This window comes from Nansenia antarctica, assembly GCF_963989245.1.
Source record: "Nansenia antarctica genome assembly, chromosome: 1".
Classification (NCBI taxonomy): Eukaryota; Metazoa; Chordata; class Actinopteri; order Argentiniformes; family Microstomatidae; genus Nansenia; species Nansenia antarctica.
Window position 1 is genome coordinate 26,954,203 of NC_137674.1, and position 17,500 is coordinate 26,971,702.

The 17,500-nt window shown below is 48.7% G+C and overlaps 1 protein-coding gene across 1 annotated transcript in view; it reads left to right on the top strand.

The window, feature by feature from the left end:
- The window catches only part of ttc7b (tetratricopeptide repeat domain 7B), a gene marked incomplete at its 5' end in the record, with an annotated part of 25,589 nt that extends 14,077 nt beyond the window's left edge, over window positions 1–11,512 (top strand). The window contains 8 exon segments of the mRNA XM_080546145.1: window positions 1,352–1,409; window positions 1,581–1,653; window positions 2,482–2,642; window positions 4,149–4,265; window positions 4,645–4,742; window positions 7,746–7,886; window positions 9,403–9,605; window positions 10,502–11,512. Of these exon segments, the coding sequence (XP_080402271.1) occupies window positions 1,352–1,409; window positions 1,581–1,653; window positions 2,482–2,642; window positions 4,149–4,265; window positions 4,645–4,742; window positions 7,746–7,886; window positions 9,403–9,605; window positions 10,502–10,723 (1,073 nt within the window). The 3' untranslated portion in view covers window positions 10,724–11,512.
- Window positions 11,513–17,500: the final 5,988 nt, after the last annotated feature.

Consider the following 17,500-nt stretch of genomic DNA (forward strand, 5'->3'; position numbering starts at 1 on the left):
ACAGACACGCAGAAGACAAAGGCCTATTATCCCCCAGCATATCCCATGTATACAGATTACCTCACCTTAAGCAACCAGTCACTTTACTTATACTACCTCTCACACCCACTGCCACCAAGTACAATACTCATGACCTTTCTACTCTGTGCTATTTTATTTTTGTACTATTTGTACTAGGGGTGGGCATCGACGATCGATAATTGATCGATAAGGATCTTGGTCGATCACAAAATAAAACATTTGGTCGATCACAAAAAAAAAAAAAAAAAAATTGTGATCGACCAAATGTTTTATTTTGTGATCGACCAAGATCCTTAGCGATCAATTATCGATCGTCGATGCCCACCCCTAATTTGTACTGCTAAAGTGTGTCCTGTCTTATTTATCTCATTTGGCTCCCACAACTCCAGCTTCACTTGTCCACATGTCTCCTCGTGTGTCTGGTAACTAAACTAAGCAGGGGTGCAAACCTGTCACCTTTTAGACGTTTTAGACGTTTTACCTCAAAATAGGTCAACAATTTTCATAAATGTTCTTTGTTTTCAGGCAAAAAACTATTTTGTCAACTTTTTTGGGCCATCACCAGTTTGCATCCCTGCTAAGTCACTTTATTTATCTTGACTTGGCTGTGGCGCAGGAGGTAGAGCCGCCGTGTAATGATCGCAATGTCGGCAGATCGGCGGTTCGAGCCTGGCTGGCCACATGTCGAAGTGTCCTTGGGCAAGACACTTAACCCCAAATTGCTCCCAGTGAGCGGGCTGGCCGGCGCCTTGCATGGTAGCTTGCCGCCATTGGTGTGTGAATGTGTGTGTGAATGGGTGAATGAGAGGCCGTTGTAAAGCGCTTTGGAATAAGGCGTTATATAAGTCAGTCCATTTATCTTGCCTTATTTGTCTTTGTGCTGCCATGTCAAGGAACCGAGGCCTAAGAATGTTCCTCTCTTACAGTTGTGTAATGTGACTTGAAACAGACACACCCTGCTCTAGACCTGATGAACAGAGAGCCAGACAGACTGTAAACAGTAAACAGTTCTTACTGACGGAATCCTCTTGGTTCCTTGAGGAACATCAGGCTGTGACCATCTGGTCCTATCCTCTGCAGCGTGTTGGGCCTCGCCCCAGGTCAGGCTCGCCGTCTTCAGCTCCGAGGTCACAGTTTTTGGCCTCTTAATAATTCTCTCAATGTTTCTATCTCACCTTTCCTCCTTCCCCCTCTCCCTCCCTCTCTCCCCTCCCCCCCTCTAACTCTCTCCCTCCCCCCCCCTCTCTCCCTCCCTCTCTCTCCCCTCCCTCCCTCCCTCCCTCACCCCCCCCCCCCCTCTCCCTCCCTCTCTCTCTCCCCCTCTCTGCAGCATCACTGCGGGGGATGCAGGAGGAGTACCAGAGGAAGGCCTTGGGTGCGTTCCAGAGGTCAGTCTGTCTTCCTGTCTTCCTGGGGGATAATGCTGCTGCTATGTGGGGGAGGGGGGTGGTGGGGGCGGGGAGGTAGGAGTGTGGGAGGAGGCGGGGGGGGTTGGAGAGGCTTGATGTTGACGTTGAGTGAGTGCTGTGTTTAACCTCTCCCCCCCCCCCCCCCCCCAGGGCTCAGAGCCTCTCCCCCACAGACCACCTGGCTGCCTTCTACCTGGCTCTGCAGCTGGCGGTGTCCAGACAGGTAACACCCTCCCTCTCCCTCCCTCTCTGTCTCTGTCTCTCTCTCTCTCTCTGACTCTGCCTCTCTCTCTCCCTCCCTCTCCCTCCCTCTCTCTCTCTCTCTCTCTCTCTGTCTCTCTCTCTGACTCTGCCTCTCTCTCTCTGTCTCTCTCTCTCTCTCCCGCTCTCTCTCTCTCTGTTTCTCTCTCTGACTCTGCCTCTCTCTCTCTCTCCCTCTCCCTCCCTCTCTCTCTCTCTCTCTCTCTCTCTCTCTCTCTCTCTCTCTCTCTCTGTCTCTCTCTCTCTCTGTCTCTCTCTCTGACTCTGCCTCTCTCTCTGTCTCTCTCTCTCTCCCTCTCTCCCCCTCTCTCTCTCTCTGTTTCTCTCTCTGACTCTGCCTCTCTCTCTCTCTGTCTCTCTCTCTCTCTGTCTCTCTCTCTCTGTCTCTCTCTGTCTCGCTCTCTCTCTGACTCTGCCTCTCTCTCTCCCTCTCTCTGTCTCTCTCTCTCTGTCTCTCTCTCTCTTTCTCTCTCTCTCTGACTCTGCCTCTCTCTCTCCCTCTCTCTGTCTCTCTCTCCCTCTGTCTCTCTCTCCCTCTCTCTGTCTCCCTCTCTCTCCCTCTGTCTCTCTCTCTCTCTCCCTCTGTCTGACTCTGCCTCTCTCTGACTCTGCCTCTCTCTCTGTCTCCTCCTCTGTTAGCTTTTGTCTACTGATGAGACACTCTGACCGACAGGAGAGGCAGACGAACATTACCCAGTAGCTCTGTCCTCTTCAGCCGGGTCCTCTAATGCTCTGTCCTAGCTGTGTTAGACTGGGAGTCAATGGGAGGTGTGTGTCTGTGTGTGGCTAGATCCCGGAGGCGCTGGGGTACGTGCGGCAGGCGCTGCAGCTGCAGGGTGATGACGTCCACTCCCTCCACCTGCTGGCCCTCCTGCTCTCCGCCCAGAAGCACTACCACGACGCCCTGAACATCATAGAGATGGCCCTGTCTGAGTACCCCGAGAACTTCATGTGAGACACACACACACACACACACACACACACACACACACACGGACGGAGAAACACACACACAAAAAACCTCACACACATGGAGAAACACACACACTCACACACACAGAGAAACACACACACAAAAACACACACACACACACACAGAGAAACACACACACACACACACACGTCGAGGATGACAAAAAGCTATCATATGGTGTCGCGAATAGGTCTAAAGTTCTATTCAATTTTTTTGAAAAGAACAGTGCTTTATAGAGCTAGTACAATTTGGAATGGATTACCTCTTGATATCCGCCAAGAAAAAAGTAAAAGGTTATTCAAAAAGAGACTGAAGAGGCACCTATTAAGTGGCTGATGACAGGTAGCTGTTTTATTTCACTTTGTTTATTTTGGTTGATTCCTTTTTTCATAGAAGAGATGACTGCGTTAGGATCATGTCTTTATAGGTCTTTATATTTTAATGGATTAATAATATTTGCCCTTTTTGTAAATTTTTATTTATTTTAGTTTATTTTGTTGTATTTACTACTGTATCGGGGGGATAGTGTGTGGATGTCGCGGAGGGTCACGCATTGTCCCTTTAATGTATTATATGTTGTATTAATGTATTAGGTGTTTGTCTGTTGATTATATGTGGACCCCAGGAAGATTAGCAAACTGCTACGGCATAAGCTAATGGGGATCCTTTTAAATAAATAAATAAATATTCAAAGAGGTCTAAAAAGGTCTTAAATTAGACTTGTTGAAACTTGTAGGAACCCTGTAATATGATAGCATAGTGCAGCGGATACTACTGAGAGACAATAATATAATTCACCAGCGGGTTATTATAGATTTATGGCGGGAATTGGGCAAGGGCCCTTTAAGGCTGAGTCACAGTGACATATGGGGCTTTCACGCAGGATTTATATTTTGTCTGTTGTAAGGCTAGTTGTGCAAGGAGAGATACAACTGATACTCTGTGTTTTCACTGCAACCCAAGTCTCAAATTCCTTTGTTCTCACCACTCCTACAATACACTACAATAGGATATTTACCCTGAGCAATGGACGTGTTTCTCGCTTGGGAAGCAGGTGTGTAGAGTGTCAAAAACATGAAAACACAGCATTCCTGTAATTTTAGCCCATGAAACTGGTTCTTTAGGTCATCTAGAACCGGTTCTCGATTCCCATCCCCTAGTCCTACTGCAGTCTCAGGGCTCCACATCTCTAACTGCTCTCTCGCTCTCTCTCTCTCTCTGTCTCTCTCTCTCCCTCCTCCCTCCTTCTCTTACATAACTACAACTAGAACAATGCTCTCCCTCCTTTTCCGTCTTCTTCATAAGCTTGATTGAGCTTCAGCCTTCCCTTGGGGTGTGTGTGTGTGTGTGTGTGTGTGTGTGTGTGTGTGTGTGTGTATGTGTGTGTGTGTAATAATGATGGTGTATGTATGTGTATGTGCGTTAATAATGATTGTGTGTGTGTGTGTGTGTGTGTGTGTGTGTGTGTGTGTGTGTGCATGCAGTCTGCTGTTCACCAAGGTGAAGTTGGAGACTCTGTGTCGGGGGCCAGAGGAGGCGCTGCTCACCTGTAAACACATGCTGCAGATCTGGAAGTCCTGCTACAACCTGACCAACCCCAGGTACACACACACACACACACACACAAACACACACACACACACACACACACACACACACACACACACACACACACACACACACACACACACACAGACACAGCACTAGAAAAAGAGACCACTCCAAATATTTCTTAAATCAGCATCTGTACATGTATGGAAGCCCTTCCATTCTAGTGTTGAATTCCAACACAGGCACACCTTTACACACAATTGCCATTACAGTCTCTCTGTTTCATCATCCTGGAGCTGGGGGTGTGACCTTAAACATTAAACAATAAAACACTGTTACTGCTCTCTCCCTCTCTCCCTCTCTACCTGTCTGTGTCTGTGTCTGTGTCTGTGTCTGTGTCTGTGTGTGTGTGTGTGTGTGTGTGTGTAGTGACTCTGGGCGGGGCAGCAGTCTACTGGACCGGGCCATGGCAGACAGGAGACAGCTCAACGCCATGACGCTGCCTGACTTCAGCGATCCTGAGACAGGTAGACCACGCCCCCATAACACACAGGCCACGCCCCCATAACACACAGATCACGCCCCTGTAAAACACAGACCACACCGCTGTAAAACACAGACCACGCCCCTGTAAAACACAGGCCACGCCTCCACCCAGGCCACGCCTACACTCAGGCCATGCTTCCACACAGGCCACACCTCCACACAGGCCACACCTCCACACAGGCCACACCTCCACTCAGGCCATGCCTACACACAGGCCACGCCACCACACCTCCACACAGGCAACGCCTACACTCAGGCCACGCCTCCACATAGGCCACGCCTACACACAGGACACACCTCCACACAGGCCACACCTCCAATCAGGCCACGCTTACACACTCATTCCATTTCATGCATCACAATGAGCCCGTCCTCCAGCCTCCCCTGGTGCCAGTGTGTTCCTGACCCTGTGAGGTCACTGAGCGTCCGGGTAACCATGGCGCCCTCTCAGAGTTGGCCGTTGCCAAGGGAACTGCCACAGCTGTCAGGGGTTGTGATGTTTACATGTCATCCTCTCTTTCTTTCTTTCTTTCTTTCTTTCTTTCTGTTCATTCTGTCGTTCTTTTCTAGCCTCGGGCTCCTCCTCCTCTCACTCTGGGTCGGAGCCCTCCCCCCCACCCTCCCTCCCCCCCCTCCCCCGGCCTGACCTCCACCCCCTCCCCCGGCCCAGCGGACACGTGTTCTGTGACCACACCCCCCACCGACCCCCACCGACCCGGGGGTCCAGCACCAGTAATACGCCTCCGCACCACATTCACCAATAGCATGGGGTGGCGTGTGACTCACAGACCAATCACAAGGCTTGCTGCTGATTTTGTGTTTAACCCACTGCCCTCTGGTAATAATAATAATAATAATAATAATAATAATAATAATAATAATAATAATAATAATAATGATGCATTTATATTGTACAGCGCTTTTCTCAGTCGTCATATTCCAGGGAGAGGACAGGAATAGACAGATCCAAAAGCACAGTCAGTAAAAACAACAACAACAACATTGTTAGAGATGAGGACCCACTGGACTGAGACTCTCTGGAGTCCTGTCAAACTGTCATGGAGACATCGCCGTGGAGACGTCGCCATGGAGACATCGCCATAGAAACGCTGACGTTAAAGTCCCTGAGTCAGCGGAGGGGAGAGGAGAGAGGGAGGAGGAGATGGAGGGGTTGGAGGAGGAGAGGGATGGAAGGGGGCGGTTATTAAGACTTATAAAGGGATATATAGACTTGTACAAAATGATATAAAGAGTTATAAAGGGATATACAGACTTATAAAGATTTATAAAGGGATATAAAGACTTATAAATACTTAAAAAGCATTATAAAGAGTTATAAAGGATTATAAAGACGTATAAAAGGTTATAAATGGTTATAAAGACGTATAAAGGTTTATAAAGGGTTATAAAGGGATATACAGACTTATAAATAATTATAAAGGCTTATAAAGGGATATAAAGACTTTAAAAGTACGTAAAAAGCGTTAAAAAGATTATAAAGACGTATAAAGGGTTATAACGACTTATAAATAGTTATAAAGGGTTATAGAGAGTTGTAAAAAAATATAAAGGGTTATACATATTTATAAAGGGTTATGACGGGTTAGAAATGGTTATAACAGGTTATAAAGGGTTATAAAGCTTCAAACCCTGGTCCATTCACTCCAGCAGGGGAGGAGGCTGGATTCTGATGGTGTTTACTTCTGTGATGAGGAAACAGACGTCCAGAACCGCCAGTCCGTTTAGAGAGGATGTCTGTCTCAAACAGATCCGGTCCAGTGTCTGTCTGTCTGTCTGGTCCTGTGTCCAGTGTTCTCCATCTCTTCATCTTCTCTCTTTCTTTTCCTCCATCTGTTTCTTCTTGGTTTGTTATTTTCAAGGCGGCATTCCGGACGCTAACATTCTTGGTTTTTACTCCATGTTTTCAGTTTGTAAGTAACACCTTCCTCATCATCCTACTCCTCCTCCTCCTCCTCTTTCTCCTCACATCATCACCCACTACTGTAACACAGCTCATTAGACCAGGTGCCTCCTCCTCTCCTTTCTCCTCTCCTCCCTCCTCCTCTCCTCTCCAGTAGAGATAGTAGACAGACACCTGAAACTGGTACTGGACAGACACCATCTCTCTCTCTCTGTCTCTCTCTCCGTCTCTCTCTCCGTCTCTCTCTCTCTGTCTCTCTCTGTCTCTCTCTCTCTGTTTCTCTCTGTCTCTCTCTCCGTCTCTCTCTCTCTCTGTCTCTCTCTGTCTCTCTCTGTCTCTCTCTCTCTCTGTTTCTCTCTGTCACTCTGTCACTCTCTCTCTCTCTCTCCCTATCAGTGCCTTGCGCTTTCTACCCTGCATGTGGTGTGCGTGTGTGTGCATGTGTGTGTGCGTGCGTGTGTGTGTGTGTGTGTGTGTGTTTGTTACTGTGTGTTACTGTTGATTAGAGAGTGTTCCTAACTGCATGGATTACAGTTTTGCCTGAGGGAGGGAGGGAGGGAGGGAGGGGGGGGGTGTTAGTCCCACATCAGAGGGGCAGGGCCTATAATGTTTTAATGTTTTAATCTGTGTTTGTGTGTGTGTGTGTGTGTGTGTGTGTGTGTGTGTGTGTGTGAGAGAGAGAGAGAGAGAGAGGCTGATCCCTAGTATTGTTTCTTTAAATCCTCTTAGAACGTTTAAGCTTAAAAGCTCTTCATCAACTCTTCCCTCTGCCAGCTGTTCTCCGAGACACTATCAGTTGCCTCCCTCCTCCTCTCCCCCCCCAACCCCCCTGTGTGTGTGTGTGTGTGTGTGTGTGTGTGTGTGTGTGTGTGTGTGTGTGAGTGTGTGTGTGTGTGTGTGTGTGTGTGTGTGTGTGTGTGTGTGTGTGTGTGAGAGTGTGAGAGTGTGTGAGTGTGTGTGTGTGTGTGTGTTGGGGTGTTGAAGCTGATCAGACTACAGATGCATGTTTCCGCCACTAGGCGCTGCTGACCAGATCCCCCCTCCCCCCTCCCTCCCCCTCCAGGTTCGGTGCATGCCACCTCCATGGCGGCGTCCAGGGTGGAGCAGGCGTTGTCGGAGGCCGCCTCCTCCCTCCAGAGCTCCGCCCCCAAACAGGGTCCCCTCCACCCCTGGATGACGCTGGCCCAGATCTGGCTCCACGCAGGTGTGTGTGTGTGTGTGTGTGTGTGTGTGTGTGTGTGTGTGTGTCTGTGTGTCTGTGTGTCTGTGTGTCTGTGTGTGTGTGTGTGTGTGTGTGTGTGTGTGTGTGTCTGTGTGTCTGTGTGTCTGTGTGTGTGGGTGTGTGTGTCTGTGTGTCTGTGTGTCTGTCTGTGTGTGGGGAATCTTTGGTTTGGACCCGGAAATTGCTGAACGTCACTCGTTACGTCACACTTATTAACCGAATAGGAAATACTACCGTCAGAGTTTTGTCGAGAGCTGGACATTTAGCAGACGCCTTTATCCAAAGCAACTTACAACAAATACATTTTGTGACGTTTTTGTTATATTTTGAATTATAAGGTTCTATCTCAATTTTTGTCAAAATGTAGTTCTTTACATAATCTGATCCATTATGTGTTTATTAATGCCTGTGTGGTGTTATTTTTAAAATGTTGACATTTTTGAGTTAGTAATTCATAAAATACAAAGGTTCTCACAGAACATAATGGAATGTAAAAACTTTGACGCTCATTATCTCTGAACTACCCTAAACGGAGATAGAACCGTATAATTCTAAGCTCACGATTTGTCTAATTAAGTGAATCATCTATCCATCAGTCATCATAAGAAAAACAAATGACCAGGGGCCAGTGGCAGTCATACTGCTGGAAGAAGGAAGGGTTTTTTTCTCATACATGTGTTATTTCCAGGGGGGTGAAGTCTCATCATGGTTTCTGCTGTTTCAGCATCTTTCAAAGAATACCAACTTTGGGGAAAACAAAACCCAAGTGGACGTTTCTAGAACACTCTGAGACACCTCACACACACACACACACACACACACACACACACACACACACACACACACACACACACACACTGTTCAGGAGGGGGTTTACTGCTCCTGCTGAAGGAAGACTTTTATTACAGTCTGACTAATCAGAGATCTCTGCTTTGTTATGAGCTCGACTCTCCTGTGTGTGTGTGTGTGTGTGTGTGTGTGTGTGTGTGTGTGTGTGTGTGTGAGCGAGCGTGTGTGTGTGAGCGCGTGTGTGTGTGAGCGTGTGTGTGAGCAAGCGTGTGTGTGTGAGTGCGCGCATGTGTGTGTGTCTGCATGCGTGTGTGTTTGTGTCTGCATGCGTGTGTGTGTGTGTGTGTGTGTGTGTGTGTGTGTGTCTGTGTGTGTCTGTGTGGAGCCTGTATTGACAGAGTGATATCAGCCTATCATAGAACAGGAAGTTGATCTGTCCAGCTGTCATCTGCTAGACACCTCATATCCTGTCTGTCTGCTGATCAGATCACTCGCTCGGAGAACAGACAGCATGTGTGTGTGTCTGTGTGCGTGTCTGTGCCCGTACCCGTGTCCGTGTGTGTGTCTGTTTGTGTCTGTGTGTGTGTGTGTGTGTGTGTGTGTGTGTGTGTGTGTGTCTCTGTGTGTGTCTGCGTCTGTCTGTGTGTGTGTGTGTGTGTGGTGGGTCTGTGTCTGTGTCTGTGCTGACGTGTCGTCATCGTCCCCCCAGCGGAGGTGTACATCACCCTGGGGAAGCCTGCGGAGGCGACGGCGTGCACCCAGGAGGCGGCGGGACTGTTCCCCATGTCCCACAGCGTGCTGCTGATGCGGGGCCAGGTGGCCGAGCTGCGGGGCGGCGTGGAGGAGGCGCGGCGCTGGTACGAGGAGGCGCTGTCCATCAGCCCCACACACGTCAAGACCATGCAGAGGCTGGTGGGTTCACCTCTCCTCCTCCTCGCCCCCCTTCCCCTCCTTTTCTTCACTGACTGTGTGTGTGTGTGTGTGTGTGTGTGTGTGTGTCCAGGTGTGTGTGTGTGTGTCCAGGTGTGTGTGTGTGTCCAGGTGTGTGTGTGTGTCCAGGTGTGTGTGTGTGTGTGTGTGTGTGTGTGTGTGTGTGTGTGTGTGCGTGCGTGCGTGCGTGCGTGCGTGCGTGCGTGCGTGAGTGAGTGAGTGACAGGATTAGCTCTGCAGTAGAGGAGCAGCGCCGCTTATTGAGGCAGAAGGAATCCCAGCAGATAACTCTCTCTCTCTCTGTGTCTCTCTCTCCTTCTCCCTCTCTCTCCTTCTCCCTCTCTCTCTCTCTCCCTTCCTCCCTCTCTCTCTTGCACGCAGTTAGAACTTTGCCTCAGCTCCCCAAATGAAATATTAAGATGTGTGTGTGATTTAGTTATTCATGATTCTCACAGTAACACTCCAGAACAGACCCCAACCTCTCCCTCTCTCTCTCTCTCTCTCTCTCTCTCCTTCTCTCTCTCTCTCTCTCCTTCTCTCTCTCCTTCTCTCTCTCTCTCTCTCTCCTTCTCTCTCTCCTTCTCTCTCTCTCTCTCTCCTTCTCTCTCTCTCTCTCTCTCCCTCTCTCTCTCTCTCCTTCTCTCTCTCTCCTTCTCTCTCTCCTTCTCTCTCTCTCTCTCTCCTTCTCTCTCTCCTTCTCTCTCTCTCTCTCTCCCTCTCTCTCTCTCTCTTCCTCTCTCTCTCTCTCTCTCTCTCTCTCTCCTTCTCTCTCTCTCTCTCTCTCTCTCTCTCCCGCCAAAGCAAGTTACAAAATGACAAATAAACCAAAATGAAATAACCAATAATAAAACAGTAACAGTAACCCTGCCCCCCTCCAGGGTCTGATCCTGCACCAGCTGCAGAGGGACCGGCTGGCGGAGAAGGTCCTGCGGGAGGCGGTGCAGGTGAACTCCACGGCCCACCAGGTGTGGGAGGGTCTGGGGGAGGTGCTGCAGGCGCAGGGCCTCTCCTCCGCCGCCACGGAGTGTTACCTGACCGCCCTGGAGCTGGAGGCCTCCGCCCCCATCCTGCCCTTCACCATCCTGCCCCGCGCCCTCTGAACACACACACACACACATACGCACACGCGTACACACACACACACACGCCCTGGAGCTGGAGGCCAGCGCCCCCATCCTGCCCTTCACCATCCTGCCCCGGGCCCTCTGAACACACACATATGCACACGCTCGCGCACACACACACACTCACACACACACACACACACACACACACACACACACACACTCACACACACACACACACACTCACACTCAGTCACACACACACACACACTCACACACACACACACACACACACTCAGTCACACACACACTCACACTCACACACACACACACACACACTCAGTCACACACACACTCACACACACACACACACACTCACACACACAGACACACACACACACACACACACTCAGTCACACACACACTCACACACACACACACTCACACACACACACACAGTCACACACACTCACACACACACACACACAGACACTCTGAGACAGCAGGCGTAGCGACCCCCCCCATATGTAATCAATATGACTGTTGCCATGCCAACGCCGCTGTCTCCGCCCCCCCCCCTCCTCCTCGTCTCTGCTGTGATCGTGTCCCAGAATCCTTTGCTGTCCCACTGACTCCTCCCCTCCCCCACCAACCTGGTGACTTCACCGCTGGAGAAGAACTGGCTCAGAGACTTGGCCAATGGCTGAACGCTGCCACGCGTGATGTCACTTCTGTTGATGAAGTCACTCCCGTCAGCTGAACTAGAGCATTGTAGATATGTTTAACCGGTGTGTGTGTGTGGGTGTGGGTGTAAGTGTGGCTGTGTGTGTGGGTGTGGCTGTATGTGTGGGTGTGGCTGTGGGTGTGGTATGTGGGTGTGGATGTGGGTGGGTGAGTGTGTGGGTGTGGGTGTGGTATGTGGTTATAAACCTTTAGAGTTTCACAACACCGCTTGAAAGATGTTTATTTTATGGTGAAACTAGTTTACAGACACACACACACACACACACGCACACACGGTCGATGCTGTGTTTGAGAGGGACTCAGATCGATGTCGCCGCTTGTTGCCATAGTTACACATGAATCCCATACAATGACGATGATCATCGGTTACCGTAACCATAGCGACACTTTATGACCGGAACCTTCAGTCAGACGGACCAGCTTCAGTGATGTCATTAGTGATGTCATCGTCGCCAAACACCAGGGCCCAGTTGTTCAAAACGTTTAATCTGCATCAGAGTGATCCTGGTTCTGATCCAGGATCAGATCTTAACTGGCTGGTTTTGAGTCATATTGGGGAAATCAGCTAACTCAATCTGATCCTGGATAAAAAAAACAGGGTTCCCGCGCTGGTCTTAAAAAGCCTTAAAGTCTAAAATCCAGCAATCCAATTTACAAGGTCTAAAAAGGTCTAACATTTCTGGTATTCGGCCTAAAAATTAGGTGCTAGGTCTTAAAAATTTGATCCTGCAAGGAAATCAGTCTGACCACATCTATTTACGTGGAAATTAATCAAGCTGGAACCAAATAATGCCAATTTGCTTCCTTTTTTGTCTGTATGGCAGTGAAATCCCTAAAACAAAAAGGTCTTACATTTGACTTGTTGAAACTTGTAGGAACCCTGAAAAAAGAGTCAGGATCATTCTGTTCCAGATTAAAAGTTTTGAGCAACTGGGCCCAGGATTCTAGAACCTTCTCTTCTGTCGACAAACTAAGATGAATGTTGTTTGTTTGTTTGTTTGTTTATATCTTTTATTATTAGAACTACAGATTATATTGTTGTTTCAGTCTGGTTATTATTTTACTGGGTGAATTATTGAATTATATTTGACCGTTTATGATGTCATAATGAAATGTCACATGATGCTGTGATGTGAATATTGCTTGTCTGGGTCGTCGTGGTGACGACCAGAACCACTGTTACAGTTAAAGACACAATACAGGATGTTTGTATCTGATTATTCACGTCACATTCTGTCTGTCTGTCTGCCTGTTTGTCTGTCTGCCTGCCTGTCTGTGTGTCTGCCTGCCTGCCTGTCTGTGTGTCTGCCTGCCTGTCTGTGTGTCCGTCTGTCTGTCCATCTATTTTTGGGACCCGTTTTTTGGCTCCTGAGCACTAAATGTAAAATTAGTGGCTGAAAATAATAATTTTACAAAAATCCTGTAGCATGCCTTTAACACGAGTTAGATAACATGGGTTAGTTAACAAGAGTTAGTTAACATGGGTTAGTTAACAGAGTTAGTCTGCTCTGGTCTTCCTCTGACTCTGATAGGTTCCCTCACCACCCACGTCTGATTGGCCAGTATCCTAGAATCTGATTGGTGGACAGCAGTGGGCCACTGTATCAATGATAATAAATGTGATTAAATCAACGCTGTGGTCTTCTTCTCTACTGGGGAGGCCCCTCCCTCTGTCTGCTGAGGCCCCTCCCTTTGCTTAGGCCCCTCTCTCTGTCTGCTGAGGCCCCTCCCTCTGTCTGCTTAGACACCTCCCTCTGTCTGCTGAGGCCCCTCCCTCTGTCTGCTGAGGCCCCTCCCTCTGTCTGCTTAGGCCCCTCCCTCTGTCTGCTTAGACACCTCCCTCTGTCTGCTGAGGCCCCTCCCTCTGTCTGCTTAGACACCTCCCTCTGTCTGCTTAGGCCCCTCCCTCTGCTTCGGTCCCTCCCTCTGTCTGCTGAGGCCCCTCCCTCTGTCTGCTTAGGCCCCTCCCTCTGTCTGCTTAGGCCCCTCCCTCTGTCTGCTGAGGCCCCTCCCTCTGTCTGCTTAGGTCCCTCCCTCTGTCTGCTTAGGTCCCTCCCTCTGCTGAGGCCCCTCCCTCTGTCTGTTTAGACACCTCCCTCTGTCTGCTGAGGCCCCTCCCTCTGTCTGCTTAGGCCCCTCTCTTTGCTGAGGCCCTTTCCTCTGTCTGCTTAGGTCCCTCCCTCTGTCTGCTTAGGCCCCTCCCTCTGTCTGCTTAGGCCCCTCCCTCTGTCTGCTTAGGCCCCTCTCTTTGCTGAGGCCCTTTCCTCTGTCTGCTTAGGTCCCTCCCTCTGTCTGCTGAGGCCCCTCCCTCTGTCTGCTTAGGCCCCTCCCTCTGTCTGCTTAGGCCCCTCCCTCTGTCTGCTTAGGCCCCTCCCTCTGTCTGCTTAGGTCCCTCCCCTCCCTGGGCAGTCTCTGGTCTGTTGTTCCTGAGCCTGTCCTCCGTTTTCTACCACCTCCAGCCTCCCTGGAGGTTTAAACAGGGCGGGGGGGGAGGGAGGGAGGGAGGGATGGATGGAGAATCTCTTACAGGAAACACAGATGCTGGGAAAACTGATGACGGAGGGGGGAGGGGGAGAGGGGAGGGGGTGGGGTGTTAAGTGTGGGTGTGTGTTTGGGTTTGGTCTCAAGGGGATGCCAAGGCTGTGTTGTGTAATTGAACATGTTTTGTGATTGAAGAGGACGTTATAGAGGGGAGAGGAGGGGGGGGGGCAGTATGGCCCAGGGGGAGGGGCCCAGAATGACCCAGTATGACTCAGTATGACCCAGTATGAACCAGTATGACCAGTATGAACCAGAATGACCCAGTATGACCCAGTATGACCAGTATGACCCAGTATGACCCAGTATGACCAGTATGACCCAGTATGACCAGTATGACCAGTATGACCAGTATGACCCAGTATGACCAGTATGAACCAGTATGACCAGTATGAACCAGTATGAACCAGTATGACCCAGTATGACTCAGTATGACCCAGTATGACCAGTATGACCAGTATGAACCAGTATGACTCAGTATGACCAGTATGACCAGTATGAACCAGTATGACCCAGTATGACCAGTATGACCAGTATGAACCAGTATGACCAGTATGACCCAGTATGACCAGTATGAACCAGTATGACCCAGTATGACCCAGTATGACCCAGTATGACCAGTATGACCAGTATGACTCAGTATGACCAGTATGACTCAGTATGACCAGTATGACCAGTATGACCCAGTATGACCAGTATGACCCAGTATGAACCAGTATGACCAGTATGACCAGTATGACCCAGTATGACCAGTATGACCAGTATGAACCAGTATGACCAGTATGACCCAGTATGACCAGTATGACCCAGTATGACCAGTATGACCCAGTATGAACCAGTATGACCAGTATGACCAGTATGACCCAGTATGACCAGTATGACCAGTATGAACCAGTATGACCAGTATGACCAGTATGACCCAGTATGACCAGTATGACTCAGTATGGCCCAGTATGACCAGTATGACTCAGTATGGCCCAGTATGACCAGTATGAACCAGTATGACCCAGTATGACCAGTATGGCCCAGTATGACCAGTATGAACCAGTATGACCCAGTATGACCAGTATGACCAGTATGAACCAATATGACCAGTATGAACCAGTATGACCAGTATGAACCAGTATGACTCAGTATGACCCAGTATGACCAGTATGAACCAGTATGACCAGTATGACCCAGTATGACCCAGTATGACCAGTATGAACCAGTATGACCAGTATGACCAGTATGAACCAGTATGACCAGTATGACCAGTATGACCAGTATGAACCAGTATGACCAGTATGACCAGTATGAACCAGTATGACCAGTATGACCCAGTATGACCAGTATGAACCAGTATGACCCAGTATGACCAGTATGACCAGTATGAACCAGTATGACCAGTATGACCAGTATGACCAGTATGACTCAGTATGACCAGTATGACTCAGTATGACCAGTATGACTCAGTATGACCAGTATGACTCAGTATGACCAGTATGACTCAGTATGACCAGTATGACCAGTATGACTCAGTATGACCAGTATGACCAGTATGACCAGTATGACTCAGTATGACCCAGTATGACCAGTATGACCCAGTATGACCAGTATGAACCAGTATGAACCAGTATGAACCAGTATAACTCAGTATGACCCAGTATGACCAGTATGACTCAGTATGACCCAGTATGACTCAGTATGACCCAGTATGACTCAGTATGAACCAGTATGACCAGTATGAACCAGTATGACTCAGTATGAACCAGTATGACCAGTATGAACCAGTATGACTCAGTATGAACCAGTATGACTCAGTATGAACCAGTATGACCAGTATGAACCAGTATGACTCAGTATGACCCAGTATGACCAGTATGACCCAGTATGACCCAGTATGACCAGTATGACCCAGTATGACCCAGTATGACTCAGTATGACCCAGTATGACTCAGTATGACCAGTATGACCAGTATGACCCAGTATGACCCAGTATGACTCAGTATGACCCAGTATGACCCAGTATGACCCAGTATGACCCAGTATGACTCAGTATGACCCAGTATGACTCAGTATGACTCAGTATGACCCAGTATGACCCAGTATGACTCAGTATGACCCAGTATGACCAGTATGAACCAGTATGACCAGTATGACCCAGTATGACCAGTATGAACCAGTATGACCAGTATGACCCAGTATGACCAGTATGACCCAGTATGACCAGTATGAACCAGTATGAACCAGTATGAACCAGTATGAACCAGTATGACCCAGTATGACCCAGTATGACTCAGTATGAATTAATAATAATTTTAATTTTGCCATTTAGCAGACGCTTTTAATCCAAAGCGAATTACAATTACGAATTACAGGGACATTCCCCCTGGAGTAACTGAGGGCTAAGTGCCTTACTCAAGGGCACACTAGTAGTGGTGTGGTTTCAGGCGGGATTTGAACTCACAACCTTCCGATCACAAGTCCAACTCACTATCCACTAGACCACCACTACCCCAGTATGACTCAGTATGACCCAGTATGACTCAGTATGACCAGTATGACTCAGTATGACCAGTATGACCCAGTATGACTCAGTATGACCCAGTATGACTCAGTATGACCCAGTATGAACCAGTATGACCCAGTATGACCAGTATGAACCAGTATGACCCAGTATGACTCAGTATGAACAGTATGACCCAGTATGACCCAGTATGACCCAGTATGACTCAGTATGACTCAGTATGACCAGTATGAACCAGTATGACTCAGTATGAACAGTATGACCAGTATGACCCAGTATGACCCAGTATGACCCAGTATGACCCAGTATGACTCAGTATGACCCAGTATGACTCAGTATGACTCAGTATGACCAGTATGAACCAGTATGACCCAGTATGACTCAGTATGACCAGTATGACTCAGTATGACCAGTATGACCAGTATGACCCAGTATGACTCAGTATGACCAGTATGACTCAGTATGAACAGTATGACCAGTATGACCCAGTATGACCCAGTATGATCCAGTATGACCCAGTATGACCAGTATGACCCAGTATGACTCAGTATGACCCAGTATGACCAGTATGACCCAGTATGACCCAGTATGACCCAGTATGACTCAGTATGAACAGTATGACCAGTATGACCCAGTATGACCCAGTATGACTCAGTATGACCCAGTATGACTCAGTATGACCCAGTATGACCAGTATGAACCAGTATGACCCAGTATGACCAGTATGACCCAGTATGAACCAGTATGACCAGTATGACCCAGTATGAACCAGTATGGCCCAGTATGACCCAGTATGGCCCAGTATGACCAGTATGAACCAGTATGACCCAGTATGACCCAGTATGACCCAGTATGACCCAGTATGACCCAGTATGACCCAGTATGACTCAGTATGACCCAGTATGACCCAGTATGACCCAGTATGAACCAGTATGACCCAGTATGAACCAGTATGAACCAGTATGACCAGTATGACCCAGTATGAACCAGTATGACCAGTATGACCCAGTATGAACCAGTAT